Source organism: Peromyscus maniculatus, chromosome 1 (assembly GCF_049852395.1).
Source record: "Peromyscus maniculatus bairdii isolate BWxNUB_F1_BW_parent chromosome 1, HU_Pman_BW_mat_3.1, whole genome shotgun sequence".
Classification (NCBI taxonomy): domain Eukaryota; kingdom Metazoa; phylum Chordata; class Mammalia; order Rodentia; family Cricetidae; genus Peromyscus; species Peromyscus maniculatus.
In genome coordinates, this window is record NC_134852.1 from 109,991,268 (window position 1) to 110,013,255 (window position 21,988).

The following is a 21,988-nucleotide window of genomic DNA, read 5'->3' on the forward strand; positions in this document are numbered from 1 at the left end:
TTCTGGAAGGAATCATGTTTCACAGACTGAGGCCACTGCCTCTTCCTCCGGGTGACGCAGCATCCAGCCAGGGCCCCCGGGACACCGGGAAGCTTTGTGCACTGGCTGTGTGCTCCCTGTGGGTCTCGGCTGGGACAGGTCTCAACTACTGCCAAGTGCAGCTCCTGGTGGAACCGGAAGTGTCTGCTGCGAGGCCTCCTCCCCCCCTGTGCCTCCCACAGTTTGCAGCACTCGATTTTGGACTCTAGGCAAATGTGCTTTCCCAAATTCAGTGGACGCTTGCGTGCTACCCAAGTTCAGCTTCGGCTCCAATGGTTAGAATTGGTGAAAATGTTAAAGGCAAAACAGCAACAAACCGACCTTGGCCTTACTGTCAATGAAATGGAACTCTGTCTGTTAGCTAGAAGTAACCCTCTCCTGGAACCCTCTGTTAGGAGTGTGTGCCTGTGCTTTGTGCCTATCAGTCGACTTTGAATAGTGTGTCAAGTAATAGGCCACTGGCTGGGGCCGGCCGGAAGTGGCAGAGAGTGCGTGTGTATTTGGGATGCTGTAGATGTTGTAGAGGGAGCTCCCGGCAGTGGGAGCCCGCTTTTCCCTGTCTGCCCTCAGCACACTGCTGATGTTGCAGAACACATACCTAACAGAGACTAGTGAGGTGTACAGATGGCACATAGCGTGCTTACCGTGACTTTCTGTTCCTAAGATGTGCGGCTGGGGTGTGTAGACATGGCAGCAGGTACAGCGATGCATCCCCCAGCCCCGAGCTCTCGCTCTGCTTCACAGAGAGGCCAGCATGCTGAGCATCTGGCCAGAGGGTGTGGTGAGCCCTGCTAAGGGCTTAGCAAGCATCTATGGCGTTTTGATGCTTGGAATCAGCTCTTGGTGTATTACAGGGCTGCCTGTGTGTGGCGGAAGCCCCCCCGCCCAGAATTGTGTTGTAGGAATTAGGGAGTGGTTATGAAAGGAGCCCACCCTCCTTACTTATGAGGGAATCCAAAATGTCCACCAGAAATGTTCTGGTGGCGTATAGGTTGCTCCTGTCCTGGAAGTCCTTATTTGCTCAGCGTTCTGAGCAGCTGGGATGGTGCGGTTTGCTTTCTCTTGTGGTAAAAGCGGTTCAGGGGAGGCTCTCCTGGCTCTTTCCCTCAGAAGTCCCTTCAGGTCCTTGCAGTTTGGGAAGGCGGAGCTCCCGAGCTCCGGCTCAGTTTCACTGTGCAGGCAGTGAAGGTTTCGTTTGCACCGTTTGGGGCTAGTTGAGACAGTTTTGTGAATTAACTTTTGGGGCTGGTCGAGACAGGTTTGTGAATTAACTCAGCAGGGCTGTGCAAGCCTTCGTTTTTTAACAGAACAGACTAGAGATGAAGTCTGTGGCGTCCCCTGATGCTGTCTTTCCCGTCTCAGGGCATGGACTGTGAGGGAGACATGGTATAGAAAGGAGGAGACATTGATGAGTCTCATGGCCGCGACTCACAGGTTTCACATGCCTGTCCAGAAATGCCTAGAGCTCCGTACTGTTTCTGGCTACCTGTTAGCCAGCCTTACTGTTTACTGAGAACTCTATCAAGTGCTCCAACTGTAGCTGCCAGCGCATGCCCCTCTCAAGCCCTGGCATCAGCCAGAGCTGCTGTTAGCCACACTTTGATTTCCCTGTAGAATAATAGCTGTGTGTTTTGTAGATCAAGTAAGTCAGAGTTTACAACGCACAAGGGATCCTCTATTCACTGTTCATGGTCTGCCTTGTGCTGGGCACTGTGCCAGGCTTGGTGGGCAGACAGGTCTCCATAGTAACACACCCAGGTGCATGACCCCCCACACGTGCTGTGACTAGTTGAGTTGGTGTTGTGCACTCTGTAGTTTGCCGTAGCTTACCACAAGGACCCCATAGCCTTAGGGGCTGAATTTCTTACCCTGCCCTGCCTGAGGCTTTAGATGACCTGGATAATGTCCCTGTCGAGCTGTCGGTGCCCGCTCTTTCTCACACACTCACCTACGAAAACTGTTTGCAGTTCACTTTGACTCTTGAATGTTTCACTCCACTGACAAGAAACTTCCTTCGATTTCTACTGTTTACAAACAAAACTCAGCCGGTCTTGTTCTGTCTCCCAAACGTACTGGACAAAACTGACCGTGGTTCCTCAAAGAGTGTTTGGTGTTGTCTTTCTGCAGGTGACCAGGCCCACCCCTCATTCCATACATTTCCCTACTGTTCCCTGTTCACCTTGGGCAAGAGGGCTGGAATGGAGACTTTTTTTTTTTTTTTTCTTGGCCTGCCTGCAAAACTCCCCACAAGCTGTGCCCAGCTTTCTCTTCTCTGCCCCAGCTCCTAGACAGCACTTGAAGCTGTGACACTCTGAGGCAGAGAGAAGTGTCTATGATTTTGTGGCCCGGGTTTTGTTGCATACCACAGATTGTCTATGTATCATGTAGTGCACACCTCTCTCGGTGCTATTTCATTCCTGCTGTTAGTAAAAGAATGACAAAAAAAAATTCATGTATAGCCAATTGATTGTGACGTCTTGTGGTCTGTGCTTGCTCAGAAAGCAAACAGGATTTTTCCAGTTATAAATAAATGCTAAAGACGAACACCACTTTCTTGATCGCATTTCCTTGGTGAGGCCCAGCTGAGTAGGTAAAGGAAACAGCCTTTGGCATCTGGGCCTCTTTGTACAAGATGAGCTGTGCCCTGCAGTTTTCCTGGGGTCCCCATAATGCAGCTTGCCTCTTTTAGATTGCCTCTCAGGTACTAATTGCAAGCAGTCAAAGCTAAATGTTGGGAAAGGAGAAGATGGACCTGGAGATGCCCTGGCTAACAAGGTAGTGTAATGTTTTCACGCCATGTCCCTGGAGCGGTGACCACCCGCGCCTCTCCCCGCCTCACGGGGTGAGAAGCTGCCGTCTACCTCTTCCCTTCCTGTGGCCAGCAGCGGTGTCGTCCTGGCCCTTTCTCCTTGCAGGGGGCAGAGTCACCTTCTCTTGCTCGTTTAAGTCGCACCCAGGGGTTGGCTCACTGTGTCATGCATGTACCTGACATGGGGATGAACCGCAGAGTGGCTCAGACAAGGACCCAGTGAGTCAGGGAACTTGGAAGCTCGAGTGGAGAACAGGTTTTCCTGTCAGGGTGGGAAATAAGGGAAAGCTTCCTGTCAGAGGGCTCTAAGGAGGGGGGCAGGATAGAGGTCCTCTGGGCATCTGGGCCGGGTCTCAAGGCAAGGGAGTCGATTCAAGGATGGGAGGGTGGGGCCGGGGGAGAACCGTATTAGCTCACTTTGTTGTCCTTCTAGTAAAGCAGGAGACAAAGACTTTGCTCTCATGATTTCTCCAACATGTGTCGATTGGATACTGTTGTGTGCCTGGCTCTGTGCTGGGCACTAGGGGAGCCAGGAGACTGAGACCATACCTCTGATCACAGTGGGCATGAAGGAGGAGTCTGTTCTAGCTGGTTCCATGGATGATGAGAAAGGACTCAGCAGATGGGTAGGTGTTGATTGGGTGAACAGAATGGAACACACCCAAGGCATGCCAAACAGGGATGTGCCCAAGCCAAGGTGTGGAGGGGTCGTGAACCTAATGAGCTCAGGTTCTGGGGATAGTGCACTTGGGGGGTGGGAATGGCAAAGACTGGAGAGTGCAGCGTCCCCTGGTGGAAAGGCCTAGTGTTTCATTACCGTGGCTACTAACTGGGGGCTCCATTCCACGTGCCCAGGTTGCACCCATGCCCTGCATGCTTCTGCCATCATGCTTTTGCCTCACCATGCCACAGCCACAGGTCCTTTCTCATGCTGTCCCAGGAGCCCTAAGGTGACGCTTCTGTTCTATGGCTGGCCCTACTTCTGAGTTTGAGAATGCAGTGTCAAAAATCAATCCAGGGTATTAATGTTTTAAAATCACTATATATTTGTATTCAACCATCGCTACTTTTATATGAGACAGGATACAAAAAAAAAAAGGCTCAGAAATGTCTACTAGTTACCTCTCCTCCCAGTTAAGGGAGACTAAATAGGATTGGGTGATAGAACAGGAGAGAACAGAGGTGCAAACAGTGGCAAAGGAGAGAAAAGGAGAATTAAAAATACACATTAGGACACCCAGAGTAAGCCCAGACAGTGAGAGAAGAGATGCACTCAGAACCAGACTGCCAAGAGCTGTCCCAGAGAAGAGGTGGGAGGTCGGACAGCCCGGCCTGCTTGACCTGACCACCAAGGTGAGCCGGTTCAACACCACACACCTGTGGCTCCTGCCACTGCCCAGAGGCCCAGCACATGAATCTACGCATCACTTACATATCTCTATGTCTTATTCACATCACTTTCCTAAGACAACCAACAACTAAACCAGACATGCAGTTTTAGAACAGGACACTGTTGCTATATTGGCTAGAAATGTGTTTCAATTCTTGTATATATATATATATATATATATATATATATATATATATATATATATATATATATATATATTGCAATTCCACCCAGCGTCAGTCCCACCTCATAAAGGCTGTGGACCCCTGTAGTACCTCGTGGTGGTTTCAAGGGCCATTTATTGCTCAAGTATATTAGCAGCTCACATTTCAGGTGTCCACGTTTCAGGGTGCAACCTATGGGCCACCTGCAGTCAAAGCAGGCCTCTGTGGCCCACCTGCAGTTAAAGCAGGCCTCTGTGGCCCACCTGCAGTTAAAGCAGGCCTCTGTGGCCCACCTGCAGTTAAAGCAGGCCTCTGCTCCCTAAAACACCTGTCACCAGCACAGCCTGGGCAATGGCTGGGACAGCCGAGGCCATGGAGACCACAGAAGCGGCCCTCTCCTGGACCACACTTCACAGTCAGGCAGGTACCCCAGGTTCTTGCCCCACCACCGACAGGGCTGACAGTGTCCCCTAACATGCAGGCCACCCTACCTGCAGTAGCAGGAGAGCTTGGGCATTTTCTCAGGAAGTTTGGCTGAGATGAAAAGGGCCTCCGACACTGTGGAGCTGGCAGCTGGCAGCTGGGTCTTCCCCAGTCCCTTTGTACCTTCCTCTAGAAGGAGAGACACTAATACTCACCTCAGGAGAACAAAGTGATGCCGAGGTGTAAGGGACATGGACACTAGACAGATTGTTTCAGTACTGTGTGGTACTGGGATGGTGTGTGATGACTTTCTCATTGATAGAAAAGCAGCTGAGAACTAGTTATACAAGCCTGGAGGAGAAAACCACTCCAAACACAACTGCTTTGAAAGAGTCCAACTATTGGATTCTTTGGAGTCTATGGACTGAATAACATCCAAATGACTCATGCTTCAATTGTTTACGAAGCATTCTTCCTGTGAGCGCCAGGAGGCAGGTAACAGATGAGGCAGGGAAGCTCACAGGGGAAAGCCCTGGACAGCTTGGCCCAGCCTGAGAAACAGGAAGCGTAGGGCTGGCTGGGATGAATCAGGTTCCCAACAAGTGGGACCTTTAAGGAAAATTACAACCAAGCACACAACATCACACCGTGGCTGGGCCCTCCAGCGAGCTTGCCCAGCATTTTCTTTAGATATTGGGATCTGATGCAAACCGGAGAAAGTCAGAATTGGACCAAGTCTTCGCACTCCTGTTACCAACTGTGTGATGAATCCAGAGGATGTTCCGTTCCTAAGCAACACATTTGGTATTGGAGGAGCCAAAATAAAGCCGGCATCTGACCCCTGCCGCTGCAGACTGGAGGCCACTCCTTGGTGCCTTTTATTTCCAACATGGAGTTGAGCTGAAATGTCTGTCTCTTCCTCGAGTGAGTGGTTTGGCCACTTGCCCACGAGGCATCATACATAGCTGTCTCAACAGATGGCCTCAGGCGTCTTAGCTGGGGCCCAGGAAATTCCGAGTACATAGAAAAGTCAGTTGTTGCCACTGCTGTGGGCTGAAGCTGCTGGAGGGTTCTCTAGGCTTGCAAGTCTGACCATGTCATCCCCTGCTTTGAAACCATCGGCTCCGGCTGCCACGGCCTGCGGAAGCTCGTTCTCAGTCACCACGCTGCTTCTCACCTCCATGCCTTCCCCACGCTGTCCCTCCTACCCAGAATGCCCTTCTCCTGCTTCTCACCTGGCTAACTCATCCTTCAAGACTCGGCTCAGGGGACCGCTCCAGGAAGCCTTGCCTGCACCTTCCAGGCTGGGTAAGATGCTCCCTGTGTGTATCTTCATCATGGAACTCATCACATGTCCTGTGTCATCAGCTCCTATGTGTGTGTGTGTGTGTGTCCTGCCTCTCGCCCCCGCCCCTCAACACTGGATCATGCTTCTCCAGGGGAAGGGTTAGCTCCTTCTATCATGTATGTCCTTGCCCAATGTCTACCCCAGAGAATGTCTTCTGAAGTGTTTTTTGAGTGAATACTGAGTGAGCGGGTGGGTGAGTGACCATAATCACCGTGTGTCCCACATTCACCATGGTGCCTCCACAAGGCTTCTTTGTTCTGCTGATAGCTTGCCCTGTTCATAAGAAGGGAATGGTCGTGGCACACAGGCCATGGCAACAATGAAGCAGAGATCAGCTGCTTTCATGATAGCCGGCCTCTGCTTGGGTCAGCATCCTTTTGCACTTGATGTAGCCACCTTTTCCATGCAGTCTTACCTTCAGAAAACCACGAGCTCTCAGAGGCAGAGTAATCGTAAGAGATGGCCTTATCCCATTGCCTGCCCAGGGCAGGACCCTTATCTCTGGCATAACAGAAAGGTGTTCTCCCTCTGCTACCCAGGTGGCTCGGGGTTTGAGTCAGCAGCCCTGGTTTCAAATCGAAGCTCTGATGTTTGCCAGCCATGTGGCATGGCTGAGTCCCAGAATTTCGTAAGGCCTCAAGGAGCCCGCAGTTACCTTACCCTCCGAATCCAAATTCGGCAAGTGCACATTGGGCCATCCAGGAGTAGTGTGGTCTTGGAATCTGTGTGGTGCTGGAGCTTGGAGGAGGCCGGTAGGGAGAGTGCTCACAGCCAGGATGCCTTTCTCCTGTCTCTGGTTCGCCTCTCTACCCTGTTAAATCGTGAGTGGCTGATGGGGCTGGATGGAAGGTGGGTCGCCTTTGGCAATAGTTCAATTCCTGTTGCTTTGCCATGGACCACTTCCCTCTCACACCCACAAACAGTGTGGTAGCTGCAGCCACTTGAGGGACCGCCACTGTCTACCGCAGGACTGAGACCCAGCCTATCTAGAGATGGCTCTCACGGCCCCACCACTCTCCAGCCCTCCATGGACGCCCCCCTCTCCGAGCGCCTCTGTAAATCACCCGTACAGATTATGGTCTCGCAATTATAAGTTCTTTTACATTGATCCCCTCGAAACACCCGGAACCGACCTTGATTAATTGCCGAAGACCCTATCCTTTGCTTTACATTGGGGCAGGGAGAACAAAAAAATCAATTTCTAAGTTCCCAGGAGCACGGAGTTAGATAAGAGCTGAGCTATTTTTGTCTGGCAGCCTTGGTCCGTGCATTTTTTTTTTTAAGTGCCATTAGCAGGATTCTCAGGTTCTTGGCAACCCTTTCAGAGGATCAATCCTGCCCTTGACTTTGCCTTCTTAGAGTTAACATAACCAAATATTTTTTTTATAATACTTCTTATATATACAACTGGGAATTTATTTCATTCTTAGAAGATCAAATCTAGAAAAGATGTTCAATGATTTTTAAATAAATGAGTAAATACATTTATAGGGCCACTTAGCCACTTGGCCTAACTTGACTTCGGAGGCTTATGCCCACATGAAGAGAAGGAGGTCCAGAGCTCTAGAGGGCCCTGGGACCCTGCTCCCGGACAGACTCTGCTCCTGGACAGACTCTGTCTGGCCAGCTCACAGGAAAGGAATGAACACTGATTTTTTTTTTTTTTACATCACTTGTTCCCATCATCAGGTTCTTTACAGATAAAGAAACCTAAACTCAGTGATTAAGTGACAAAATCCCACAACTTGTCATCATGAGCCTGGGTTTGAAGTCAGTGGTTGATGCTGCAGCTCATTCTTGGTCCAGCCTCTGGATGCAGCTATCACAGAACGCCTGCACCCTCCTGTAACTACCGTGACCTTCCACGTGGAGGCCATGGGTTCTCAGCCACACTGGGGGTGGGCACACTCCCCTGGGAGTAAGCCTTGTGGAGGCAGCATCTCCCTCCCTACCTGTGATTCCAGCTGCTCTTCCGTGTGCTGAGCCACCGTGGGTGGACTCTGCCCGGCTGGTCTCCCCACTGCTACTGTGCTCAGGTAGGGCTTATGGTGCCAACGGGGCTGGCCCTTGGGCCCGGAAGCTGCTGCTTCCCAGAGCTCTTTTCTCTGTAAGGGTGTTGCAAACTAGAAGTAAACTTAGGGGCTACGAGATCTGGCCTGGGAGATTCCGGAATCCCTGGGGAGGAGGGGCACTGAGCGGGCACTTCCTGGGATCTGTTCTAGAAGGTGCATTTCTCAGGAGATGCAGCTGGGAGCTCAGAGCTGAGACCTGCAGAGGTCATCAGCTCCAGCCAGGACTAGTCAGCGGCCGCGCAAGCAAACTTGCTTCTGAGGCTGCAGATGTGTTTGGGTCTCTGTATTCGAAGAGAAAGGCCAACTCCTCCGTGGAGTCCTGGCATTGCTTTTACTGTGGGCAACACTAGACAACTCATACTTCCCTTCTGAGCCTCCTTTCCTCTTTCTGGAAAATGCAAGTGAGAACCATCCCAAGCTGCAGGCCCGGCATTTGAAAACCAAAGGCTGTATCATATGGAAGATTCTCTTAAACTGAGATATCAGGGTTGAAGAGAACCAGAGATCCCAAGGCAAGCATAGTTAGGAAAATGTGCGCGTCCTACACACATGGTCGTCAGAATTTGGTCTTGTGCAAGCTGGATGTTAGCTCCTCGTTTAGGATGCCAGCTCTACTGAGAGCCAGCCCGTGCCACAGCTCCCGGGTTCCCAACTATATTCAGTGGCCACACACTCAGTAGGCTTGTGTGAAATGTTAGAGGAGGGGAAGAGAGGAGCCAAAGCAGGAAGGGAGGGGAGCAGCAGCATCCACGCCCTTAGAGGGCCCACTCTAGAGACAGCCAGCCCCAAAGGCAGCGAGGGTCAGGGAGACGCCAGCAGAGAGCCTGGAGGCCTGATGGCCCCAGGTACCTCTAGTCTGCCTGTGTGGGGCTATGCTTTCATGGAGCAGAGAGGGAAGGCTTCCTAGCAAAGTTAGGTCTTTGATCCTAGAGAGAGCGTTGAGTCTGTTTGACAAGACAGGGGCCAATCAGGGTTAGGGCCAGGCAGGGCTGGTACGGTTCCTATTCATTGGTGGTGGCCGCGGCGTGTTCCGAGCGTGCGTCTGGGACTGCACAGCCTGGGACTCACTTCTGTGCTCCTGGCACAGGCCTAATAGAGTGGACACTCCATAGAGTTTGTCCAGGGAGTGGATAAAGAGGGAAAAAATCAGAGAACGAAGAGAAGGCCACACCCTGTCTATTGTTGTCCCTGCTGTGTCTGCCGGAGACTGAAATGAAGATAAACAAAACATAGCCCACGGTCTAGCAGAAGAGGCAGACAATTACCAGACAACATGGTGATCACCAAAGGAGAGGCTCTCACCATGTCCTGGCAGAGAGAGACAGAGAGAGAGAGAGACAGAGACAGAGAGACAGAGAGACAGAGAGAGAGAGAGAGAGACAGAGACAGAGACAGAGACAGAGACAGAGACAGACAGAGACAGAGAGAGTAGGAGAGCCCTCCTCCTCATCTCCATGGATCCTTCCTGAGAATGACGAGCCTTCCAAAGGTGGTTTCCGTGGCAATGCCCCTTGGGTGCTGCGTTTCCCAACTCTGAGTTTGTAACTATTGTACCCAGGAAATGTGAGCATGTGTGTGGTGACCCTGGAGGCCGGCAGTGAAAGGACAAAGCAATGATGTCAGCCTATCTGCTGCCCACCGGCTGCAGGGTGCTGTGGCATGATTGGCCTGGCCCCCCTCCTAAGGTCCTTTGCTCCAGCAGTGTGTCCAATTCTGCCCACTCATCAAGGTGCTGGAAGGATCGTATTTTTGAGCCCAGCTTGCTGTCCATTACCTGCAAGGCCATGGGAGGAACTGCTTGTCCCTCCTCACCAGATAAGGAAGTCTCTCTTTGGGCTGCCGTTCACCAAACACAGCCTGTGTTCCAGGAGTCACTCAGTGAGCAGTCTACCAGCCAATCCCCTTTTAGGTTAGGAGATCATGGCTTAGAGGATGATGTGCCCATGGCGTCAGCCCATGGCTAGAAAGGAGCTGGGTTAGAATTGGAGTTCTTCTGGCCTTGGGCCAGCCCTTGCCCATTTCCCTCTGTGAGTGTGGTTTTTACATTACGTAAAACAGTCAAGTAGGGTTGACACAGCCCGGCGCGCAGCTATTGCTCAGTTAATGAGGGTCTTTTTCTCCCTCTGGGTTTTTCCTGGACAGGAGTCTGTGCAACCAGGCACACTGCCCCGTGGCTGGTACAGCAGGAGGAAATCTAGGAAGAAGGAGGATTAGGCTTGGTGTGTGTGTGTGTGTGTGTGTGTGTGACAGAAACCAGTGGCAGCCAGTGCAGCCCAGGACAGGACTCAGCGGCCTGACTTCTAGATTCTGGTTTTTGGTGTGTGTGTGTGTGTGTGTGTGTGTGTGTGTGTGTGTGTGTGTGTGTGTGTGGAGAGAGAGAGAGAGAGAGAGAGATTGAGAGAAAGAAAGATTGGTTATTTGGTGAGATTTTTGGTTTGTTTGTTGTTTTTTGAGACAAGATTTCCCTCTGTGACCCAAGCCTAACGTGTCCTTGGATAGCTTTGAACTCACAGCAATCCTCCTGCCTCAGCCTCCCCAGTGCTGGGATTATAGGCACATACCACCACACACACTTTCACTCCAAATTCTGGGAGAATGGATCCAGTGCCACTGTGCTCTAGAGGCAGTGACGGTCTCCATGGAAACAAGAGGCAGAGAGTGATGTGTCTGAGACTCGATGTCGCCTACAGCCTTGAAACGTCAATGTGAAATAGGAGAGCCCAGCACAGAAAGAATTCTTGTTCATCCACCCACTGGACAAACCTCAGCCTACAGTTTGACCTTGTCCATGAGTGAGGTGCTGTTTAAGATGCAGAGGATACAATTGTGAGCAAAATATGGCCTGGTCCCTGTCCTCTGGACACGTCCAGATAGCATGGGCCATTAACCCAAGAGAGTAACCAAGGGATGGAGAGAGCTGGCGGCCCCCTGTGGCTATGACTGGGGTCAGGGCAGGTTCCCCAGTGCAGCTGCAGCGAGCTGAGAAAGGAGTGCAGGATGAGTGGGGTGCAGGGTGAGTGGGGTGCAGGGTGAGTGGGGTGCAGGGTGAGTGGGGTGCAGGGTGAGTGGGGTGCAGGGTGAGTGGGGTGCAGGGTGAGTGGGGTGCAGGATGAGTGGGGTGCAGGGTGAGTGGGGTACAGGGTAAATGGGGTACAGGGTAAGTGGGGTGCAGGATGAGTGGGGTGCAGGGTGAGTGGGGTGCAGGATGAGTGGGCATTATTCGGGTGAAGAGGGGAGGGAGTGTTGGGGGGAGGGCACTGGAGACTTAGCCAAGGACAAAGGCCACAGGAAGGCCCGCCTTTCCCTGGGGATCTGTGGGAGTTGAAGGAGATAAACCATTATTACAATTACCCCCCCTCCGCCCCCCAGGGATGGGTGTGTCTGTCATTTGCCCAAGCACTTCACAAACACAGTTCAGCTCCCCAGTAGTGGTCCTCTGTTTTTCTGCCGTGGCAGTCCCTGATAACCGGTCTCCCATTTTACAGGTGAGGAAACCAAGGCCCATGTGGTTCAGTAATTGTTCAAGACCTCTCAGGCAATAAGCAGCCCTGAAGGGCAGGGCAGGCCAGCCTGTCTGTCTCACTTCCGGAGGTTTGCGCTGTGGGGCCCCCAGGCCGGGAGGTAGAAGGACCATATGGAAGATGTGAAGCTGGCCCAGGGTGGCAGATTCAGTAGTACAGACTGTCCGTCCCCAAGGGCAGGAGCCACTCGCGTTATTAGCCCATCACCTCCCAGCTTCCATTGGAGGGACCCTTTGTCCCGTGCAAACAGCACTGTGAGTGTATCCCAGCTGCCCCAGAGGTCACAGAGGAAGACTGGCAGAGGGGGCAGAGCCACGCAGACTCATAGTGAGGGCTCACGATACCCCATGGGGGGGTGGTTCTGCTCATGGGAAACCCTGTCAAAACCAACCTGATTTTCAGAAGCAATGCCTAATCTGTAAAAGTAAGAAAACCAAATATCCAGCAAAAGGTAACAGCCTCCTTTTAAGGAAGACCTATGTTTCAATTCTTCTAAATAATTCAAACTAAATCATGAATAATTTAAGTGAAGCACAAGACTCCAGCAGCTTGACAGGCTATAAATGTTCCATCACTGGTTGTGAACTTCGTTCATATCTCAAATTCTTTACCTTGAAATGGCATGTCTCATTTAACAAACGGCTGGCTTAGAAACAGTGTGCCGCTGGCGGGGCCAGGCCTGAGCCAGAAACCTCTCTTTCCATGTAAGCCAGCAGACATTCTGGGACACACTTATTTCTGCTTGAAGGACAACAGACACCGGGCGTAGTGGCAGCCATTCAACAATGTTGAAACACGTACATCTGCTTGCTTTTATTTTTACTTACTTACTTGAGACACAGCCTCACTATATAGCCCTGGTTGTCCTAGAAGTCAACCAAATTGGCCTCAAGCTCACAGAGATCTGTCTGCCTCTGCCTCCCAAGTGCTGGGATTGAAGGTGTACACGACCACACCTGGCATTATCTGCTTATTCTTGTGTGGCACTCACCAGAGTGTTGAGGGTACAGCACAGAAGTTTGCTTTTGCCTTTTGCCACTGGGGAGAACAGAGCATCCCCTGTTTGGACTGTATATCAGGAAGTTGTTGACCTTTCCAGCCTGACAGGACAGCTCAGTCCCCAGATTTCACTTCTGATAAAATGTCAGACACACACTAGGGTTTTCCTTAAAAGTGTCATAAGCCAGAAGGTGGTTTTGGTTTTGTGTTTTGAGATAAGGTTTCACATAGCCCAGGCTAGCCTCCAACTTTTAATGTAGTTAGGATAACCTTAAACTCATGATCCTCCTGCCACCTCCTTCTCCTACCAAGTGCTCGGTTATAGAACTGGGCCTCCCATGTCTAGTTTATGTAGTGCTTGGGTGGAGCCCAGGCTTTGTGCATGCCAGGAAACACTACCAACTGAGTGATAATTCCAATTCCCCGGAAGAATTTTTAAAATTATTTGTTTGTGTCTTGATTCTATTTGCAAAAATTACATAAGAAAAAATAATTTATAAATATAACTTAATTATTCCATTACATGCTTTATATTGTAGTCACAAAGCTAATTTAGATGGTCTAATTTACCAAACTACCTTGAACTTTTGAATTAAGTCTACATAGACTTTTCCTAAAGCTAATAACAAAAAAGACAGATAGCCAGGAAGAAAGAAAGAAAGAAAAAGAGAGAGAGAGGGAGGGAGGAAGGAAGGAAGGAAGAGAAAAAGAAAGAAACGGAGAGAAAGAGAGAGAGAGAGAGAGAGAGAGAGAGAGAGAGAGAAAGAAAGAAAGAAAGAAAGAAAGAAAGAAAGAAAGAAAGAAAGAAAGAGAGAGGCATTGTGTGTGTGTGTGTGTGTGTGTGTGTGTGTGTGTGTGTGTGTGTGTGTGTGATTGAATGCATGTCTGTGTATCATGTGCATGCAGGAGTCTACTGAAATCAGAAGAGGTTCCAGACCTTCTGGAAGTGGAGTTGCAGACAGTTGTGAGCCACTATTTAGGCACTGGGAACTGAACTCGGATCCTCTGGGAGAGCAGCAAGTACTCTTAACTGAGCCATCTTTTCAGCCCTTTTTTCTAATCTTAAAAAAAAAAAGTTTTAATTACATTTATTTATGTGGGTGTGCACATGTATGCATATGAACAAATGTGTGCATGTGTGCCACACATGTGTAAGTCAGAGGATGACTTGTAGAAATTGGTTCTTACCTTCCAATATGTGTGTTCTGGGGAATGAAAGCAGCCTTGGAGGCAGGCTATCTTGCTGGCCATCATTTCTAATCTTAATCCTAAAGCTCATGATTAAAGATATTTAACTACTAAGGTAAAAGGTTTACTGACAGATCAATATGGGGTTAGATCCTCATTGCTGAACCTTGTCTGAGAAAGTTCAGTGGACTTAGAGCCAAGGCCCAAGCGCCCAGGCTCAAGGGTTGCCCTTGCTTATAAACTTCGGCAGCAGGGGGCGCCAATGCCGTGCCAATGGGATAGGGCTGAAGTGGAGGTTCTGAGATGAAGTCTGGCCTGGATGCTCTCCTGAGCTTCAATAAGATGGCACCCGGGTCACACACAGATCTGAGAGGACCTGTCAGGGTTTATTAAAGTGCTAACTTGGGTCTAACCTTACGGATTTTGTTGTTATGAAGTATAAATGAATAATACCGAGAAGTGTCTTGTCCTAAGGACTGCTGTGAGCCAGGCCCTCTGAGAGAAAGCACACAGGCCCCGGAAGCAGAAAGATCTAGAATCTAGTTCCTGCAGGCACCTCACCTCCTCATCACTTGCTGTCTCTGGACCTCAGCTTCCGGACTGAACAACCAGAGTGATAAAACCCTTGCTGTGGGTCTCACACCCGTGTGTTTCAAAGGGCTGATGTGTTGCCAGCATGAGCTGTAGAAAGAAGTGATTTGGAAGGTGGAAGGTGCCTAGGTGTGCAAGGGTTTGTGACACTGGCTGAGCAATGCCACTCTTGGTGGCAAGTTTCAGCCTGGTCTACAAGGAAGGTGTGTAGACCAGAAGGCTCCAGAATGGCTGGGTCTGGGCTGGTGATGTTTGCCCTCAGGTGGCAGTGTTTGCGCATGCTCTCTGCAATGAGGGAGGACCAAGGGATGGCGTGGGTGGCTGTGGTCAGCCACACAGAGCAAGCATCCCATGAAGGCTGTAGGGAGGGGTGTGGGGACTTGGATTTGGGGAATAAACCCAGGAGCCTTGGAGCAAGTGAGCACAAGCGTCTGAGGAGGGAGTGGGAGAGCAGCCAGAGAGGGGGTACCAGGGCCTGAACGGGGGAGCCCCAGCTAGTTGTCTACCAAAGGCTGGTGCACTGTATGCAGAGAACTGAAGAGCAGCCATATTTAAAATAATCCACTTTTTATTATTACCATATGTGGATCGTTCTAAACGTGAATGATGAGATACTCTTCCTCTTTTGAGGGTGGGGAGGTCAGAAGGATATTCCTACCACCCCTTCCCTGATACGCCATAGACCCTTGTCCTTGCCAGTAGCCAACCCTTAATAGAGTCGGGGGAGAAAAAGAACCTTGGAAAGGACTAGAGAAATGACAGAGCAGTTGACTCTCCATGAGCATTGAGTAGTTAAGATGGGGCTCCAAGGATGCACCCAGCAATGTAGGGTGCAATAAGGCTGAGCAGAGCATGGGCCAGGTGGGCTGCTGGGGTGCCCACTGGATGGTTCAAATCCGGGGGCATTACTGCTGCTGTCTCCCAGGTGCCCCGCCCTTTGCCGCTTGCAGGTTATAATCAATTGGCAAACACACTGAATGACTGATTCCCTGGGCTGCCCTGCTCCCACCCCGCACTCCCCACTGATGCGGAAATCCAATTTCCTCTTGGCTCCTCCACTAAGAGCTACCCTGCCCAGGCCCTATGAGGCCAAGTCTCATCAGGCAATCTGTGTTCTGCCCTCTCCCTGGCCGATACTTGACCCTCAGTGACCACCTCTCTCTCTTTGCAGGAGCCGGGTCCAACCCGCCAAGGATGCACATAAGAATCAAGGTCCTGTAGCCAAAGAACCACACAAGGATCAAGGGCCTGTGGTCCCAGGGCTTCCAAAAGGCCAAGGGCCTGTGGTCCCAGAGCCTCTGAAGGACCAAGGCCCCATGGTGCCAGAACTGCCAAAGGACCGAGTTCCTGTGGTCCCGGGCTCGTTAAAGGACCAAAGCCCAACACCCCTGGGCCCACCAAAGGATCAAGGTGCTGTATTCCCAGGGCTCGTGAAAAATGTAGGTCCAGGGGCCCCAGCACCAGCCAAGGATCAAGACCACGTGGCTTCTGAGCCTTTAAAGAATAAAGATTTGGTCATCTTAGCACCAGCCGAAGCCAAAAGCCCTTTGCTGCCGGAGCCTCTGAAGAATCAGAGTCCCGTGGTTCCAGCAAGAGCTAAGGATCAAATTTCCCCAGCACCAGCACCTTTAAAGGACCCCGGTCCTGTGACCCCCGAACCTGGGAAAGACCGAGCTCCTTTGAAGGACCTAGGTCCTGTGGCCCCTGAGGCTTGGAAAGACCAAGCTCCCGTGGTCCCAGAGCGTAGAAAGGAGCAGAATGTCACAGTCACGGCACCTTTGAAGAGTGAAGCCCCTGTGGTCTCTGAGTCCATGAAGAATCAAGGCTTAACAGACCCAGTCAAAGGTATAGATACAGTGGTCCCCAGGCTTATGAAGGGAAATGATTCTGTGTTTGTAGCACCTATAAAGAACCAAGGTTTAGTGACCCCTGAGCCAGTGAAGAGCCAAGACCCCATTATCCCAGCACTAGCCAAGGACCAAGGTCCCATGGTCCCAGAGCCTCCAAAGAATCAGAGCCCTGTGGTCCTTGGGCCTGTAAAGAATCAAGACCCTATAATCCCAGTACCTCTGAAGGGTCAGGATCCCCTGGTGCCGGCCTCATCAAAGGACCAAGGTCCTATGGCCCCTGACCCTCTGAAAACTCAAGGTCCCAGAGGCCCTCAACTGTCCACAGTCTCATCTTCACCCCCAGTCATGATCCCAACAGTTCCCCATGCAGAATATATGGAGGGATCCCCTTGACTCCCCTGAAATGCCATGAAGGAGCTGGAAGTGGAGGTGCTCCCCTCCTGGGGAGGCAAAGACATATATTTATTCTGCATGAAACCGTGCTGTAGTCTTGCTGGAATCTAATAAAACCGGTCCCTCTGCCTCAGCAGTGTCTTTGTCTGGCTCTGTGGTGTTGGAGTCGGTGCGCATGTATGTGTGCATGCCGTGCTCACTGGAGAGTGGGTGAGTCCGTCTGTGGAGTCAGAAACTCACAGTTCTTAGGGCTTGTCAGCATGACCTAGGGGTAGATGGGTGCTGGGTGGTTTTCCCTGGACAGATGGGCATGGACATGTCCCCTAATGGAACAGAACAAAGAGATGATCCCACACATCTAGTTTAGTAACCAGTGAGTTTATTGGGCTCACTAACAGAGCTGTGGGTGAGGGGTTACCTACAGGAGAGGCATGTCTGGCTCAAAGGCAGTTGCATCACTGATAAACTCAAGACTCATTAAAACTGTATCCCTGGAGATCTTTGCGTGACTTGCTGGAGAATCTTCCAGCTCCAGAGATCCTTACTTATATAGCCTTGAGGTAGGGCCTTGCGAATCTTGTATGTTTCAGGAGTTTCCTGAGACTTTTAAATTCCGTTCACTTTCTGAGTCTTTCCGGTCTCCCTCCAGGAGGAGGTGTTTCAGTCCCCCGGAAATAGCTGTGCAACAGTAAGTGATGCTGGGAGACTGAGGGCGGGGCCCACCACAGAAGTGGCAAGGCAGTGCAAGGATCTGAGCCTTGAAAGCCCACAAGAGGCAAATCCCAGCAGCCTGAGCTCAGGATGGGTCAGAGCTAAAGCCCACAGAAAAATAGAAGCAGACACTCAACTGACCTGGGGAATTAGGGGTGATAGTTTTTGGTCATGGGATCAGTGGTACAGCTCATCCATTCCAGGCCCCCAGCTTCTTGTTCATGAATCTCAGGACTCTCTAATGAGGCTCAAAGCCCTCAGCTATTGATGCTTGTTCTGTATCCATGACAGCTGAATATGGGGTTTATAAGTATTGCCTTAGCCGGGTACAGTGGTACAGGCCTGTAGTCCCAGCTACTCAAGAGGCTACTCAAGTAGGAGAATGGCTTGAGACCGGGGGCTAATGTTCAGCCTACTCTACAAGGTGGGGTCTTGTCCATCTAACCTGAGCTGACCTTGAACTCGGGATCCTTCTGCCCCTGCCTTTCCAAGTACTTGAATTACAGACATGTGTGTGCTCCTGTATCCAGACAAAATAGGGTCTTGGGGTTTGTTTGTTTGTTTTGTATTGTATTTCTGTTTTATGAAACAGGATTTCTCTATGTAGCCTTGGCTGTCCTAGAACTCACTCTATAGACCAGGCTGGCCTCAAACTCAGAAATTCACCTTCCCCTGCCTTTAATCCCAAATGCTGGGATTAAATACCACCACCGCCTGGCTTTCCTTCCTTCCTTCCTTCCTTCCTTCCTTCCTTCCTTCCTTCCTTCCTTCCTTCCTTCCTTCCTTCCTTCCTTCCTTTCTCTCTCTCTCTCTCTCTCTCTCTCTCTCTTTCTTTCTTTCTTTCTTTCTTTCCTTCTTTCTTTCTTTCCTTTTTTCTTTCTTTCTTTCTTTCCTTTTTTCTTTCTTTTCTTCCTTCCTTCCTTCCTTCCTTCCTTCTAATAAATTTTAAATTTTAAATGCTCCAAGTTTCCTGCCCATTCATGCATGCAGCAGACTTTTTCTCAAGCATCTACTCTGTGGAGAAGTGGGGTCTCTGCTGCAAGGAATCTCAATCAGCTTTGGTTGTCACTATTCAGGGGTGGGGGCTTATTTGCTGTTTGTCTATTTTGAGACAGGGTCTCTGTAGCTTTGAAGAATCCTTCTGCCTCTGCTGGGATTCCAAGGGTCTTTTATTGTGCCTAAAACAATAGCATGATTTGTGACATTCTGTAAAGAGGGATGAGGCTCAAGCTAACTCTGCTTCCAGAGCTCATGCAGAAGCACCTGGTAGGCACAGCCAGGAAGATCCCTGGAGAAAACAGGCCGCAGCATTCTGAACAGGGTGTAGGATGGCCCAGGAAGCCCAAAGGGCAATATAGGTGTGAGTGGTGGGCCAGGTCAGCCCCTCTGGCTGTCCTTGGATTAAAGAAACCCATTTGGCAGAAGGACTCGCCCAAGGGCCTGTAGGCCTTGGCAGATGACTGCAACCACCGAGGAGGTTTTGTGCTCAGTCCCAAGGCTGGGGAGGGTATTGTTACGGGACAGAGAAGCACAGCCAGACCGTGAGGAAGAAACTGAGGTACCCAAGAGCTCTGAGGCTCAGCCTTGGTCAGATACAAGGCCTGCCACACCCCCACGACTCGGGCCTCGAGGCCCTCATGGATATAGCAGGGCGTTGGGAAGTGTGTGTGTGTGTGGGGGGGGTGTTTTGTTTTTTTTTTCTTCCCTAAAACATTGTATATTTAATAAACATACTTGAAATCATTAAACATATTAAATGTCTTCGCATATTTAAGCATGGCCGAGGAGATAGGACAGTAGGTAAAGTGCTGGCCACACATCCGAGTTCGGATCCCCAGCACCAGAGTTAAAGCCAAAGCTGGACAGAGTAATGCACCCCTGCTGGAAGATGGGGACAGAGAATTGCTGGAAACTCTCAGGCTGGCCTAGTTGGGCACATGCAACAATTAACAGCAACAACAAATACCTTTTTCAAGCAAGGCGAGAGGTGAGGACAACGCCTGAGGTCTTCTCCAACACACTTGGCATCTCTGGCGCAAACACACCCTCACTCGCACACGCAATAGGAACGTGCAGAAAAGAAAAAAAGAAAGCCCACAGCCCCGGGGGAACTGGGGTGGGGAAACGGGATGCTCTACTGCTGCCCCACTAAAGCTGACCCCCCCAAAACCCACACTTACCCTGAGCTAAGTCACACAGCTCTCCAAAGCAGCTCAGCTGGTTTCTGGCGGAGAGACCATCACAGACCATGCTGATGATCTGGGTTCCCTAGCAGGCCGCCCCCGGGAAGCCGGCCGGAGCCGACTCCTCCACCACTCACTCACACAGCACTAGGCTTTCCTGTCCCAGAGCTTGTGGCCATGTGAGAGTTCGCAGTTAGGGAAGGCTCTGAAGACAAGAAAAGGCCACTTGTGTGGACATGGCCCCCTTCTGTTCAGGTCTTCCTCACCCACAGTCAGGCAGACAGCAGTGTGCTCTCTGACAGCATTTCCAGAGAGCCTCGGGGCAGCCAGGGGCAGGTGTCCAGGAAGCCACGGGTTACCAGACAGGCTGACTGAAGGCAGGTCTGGGTGTCTCTGCTCTGCGTGTGGAGAGGGCGGTTTCTGCAGGGTGATCGTGTGAGGAAACAGAGTTCCCTCAGAATGTCAGAACGGAAGGAGAAGTAACCCAGGGTAACACTGGGGAGATTTAAGAGACCAGAAGAGATGCGCAGTTGAAGGTGAGAAGGGCAGGCCCAGAGCCGCGAGGAACCATGGCCTAAGGTAAGGAGACGAGCTCCACAAGGAGTCAGTGTGTGTCACATGAGAGCTGAGAGACAGTACAGGTGTGCTCTGAGGGCTGGCAGATCTGGAAGCCCAGGGCGGTCTACCTCAGTATCCTACTTTGTAAGAGTCTTCCCCTCCCCCCCAAGACAGTTTCTCTGTGTATCAGTTTTAGCTGTCCGGGAGCTTGCTTTGTAGACCAGGCTGGCCTCGAACTCACAGAGATTGGCCTGCCTCTGCCTCCCAAATGCTGGGATTAAAGGCGTGCGCCATCAACGCCTGGCTTTGTAAGAACCTTAATGATTAGAGATCAGAAAACTGACAACCTCCAGCGCAGGAATGAGGATGAGGCACACACACACACACACACACACACACACACACACACACACAACACCAGTCCTCCATTGCATCAGAAGGCAGAAAGTGAACCTCAGTCTCTTGTCCCTTAGATACAGACTTCATTCATGCCCCCCCCGCCCCCCCCCCCCCGCGCGCGCGTGCTCTTTCCTTCAGCAATTAGCTATTCTGCAGCCCCCCCAGGTGGCTACTGACCTGCAGAGGCCTCAGAAGAGACCTTCCTAGGTCCCAGCATGCATTGAGAAAGGAAGGGGAGGAAATTGAAGTCTGGAGAAAGGGAGAGATTCCCTACTACTGGCCCAGGGGCAAATCAGACCCACAGAGATGGATGGGAGGCTAATTGGGACAAAACAATTCTATCCCAAAGGTGCCCAGGCTCTGGAGGATGACTCATCCCACACAACTGGTCCCAGCTCATGTCCTGGCTCATCACTATGAAATGTACCCCACCCACCTCAGGCTTAGACAGACTCACTGTGCTGCCCTGTGTGAGACTATATGCGCATGTGTACATCCTCCAGCTCCAGGGATTCCCCCACTACCCATGAAGCCTTGGGATGTGGGAACAAGGCGATGGGAAGGACAAGGCTGGGAAAACACAGGCACAGGAGAGGTTTTGAGACCCTGTAAGGTGCAGATCTGTTCCCTGCCCACAGCCCACCTGCAGCCCTAACTAGGGAACCCTCTCTGCGAGTTTCGCTTGCTAGAGCTGGTATGTTCTCACAGAGATCCCCTCTCTGCTCCTGCCCTGCCAGCAAAGAGGGTGCTGGCTGTGGGTAAGGACAGGGACAGAGACAGGAAGTGGGGTACTGCTGAGGAAATACTTTCGGTGTTTGCTTTTTGTCGCAGATCACTAGAGGAAAGACATGGGCCAATCTAGTGTATGGATCACAGCATGCTACTTGGAGTGTAAGAAAGTCGCTCTTTTTTTTGTTTGTTTGTTTTGTTTTTTTTAAGACAGGGTTTCCCTGTGTAGCTTTGCCCCTTTCCTGGAACTCACTTTGTATACCAGGCTGGCCTCGAACTCACAGAGATCTGCCTGCCTCTGCCTCCTGAGTGCTGGGATTAAAGGCGTGCGCTACCACCGCCCAGCAAAAAGTCGCTCTTAAGCTGAGCCTGGCACTCAGGCCTATACTCCCAGCTACTCGGGAGGCTGAGTCAGAGGATCCAATATTCAAGCCAGCCTTGGCTACAGAGTGAGTTCAAGGGCAACCTGGGCAATTTTGCAACACTGATTCAAAACAAAAAGTAGAAAGAAGCTCAGGGGCAGCGTGCTTCTTCCTAGCACACCCAGGGCCCTGGGTTTCATCACTAGCTCCACAGGAGGGAGAGAGAGAGAGAGGGAGAGAAAGACAGAGGGGGAGAGAG

At 51.0% G+C, this 21,988-nt stretch overlaps 1 protein-coding gene across 2 annotated transcripts in view; it reads left to right on the plus strand.

Moving 5' to 3' along the window:
- Map6 (microtubule associated protein 6) overlaps window positions 1-16,920 on the plus strand; it is a 76,157-nt gene extending 59,237 nt beyond the window's left edge. For both annotated transcript variants that reach the window (XM_076548032.1, XM_076548042.1), the window contains one exon: window positions 15,716-16,920. In XM_076548032.1, the coding sequence (XP_076404147.1) occupies window positions 15,716-16,787 (1,072 nt within the window). In that variant the 3' untranslated portion in view covers window positions 16,788-16,920. The remainder of the gene's footprint in view (window positions 1-15,715) is intronic.
- Window positions 16,921-21,988: the final 5,068 nt, after the last annotated feature.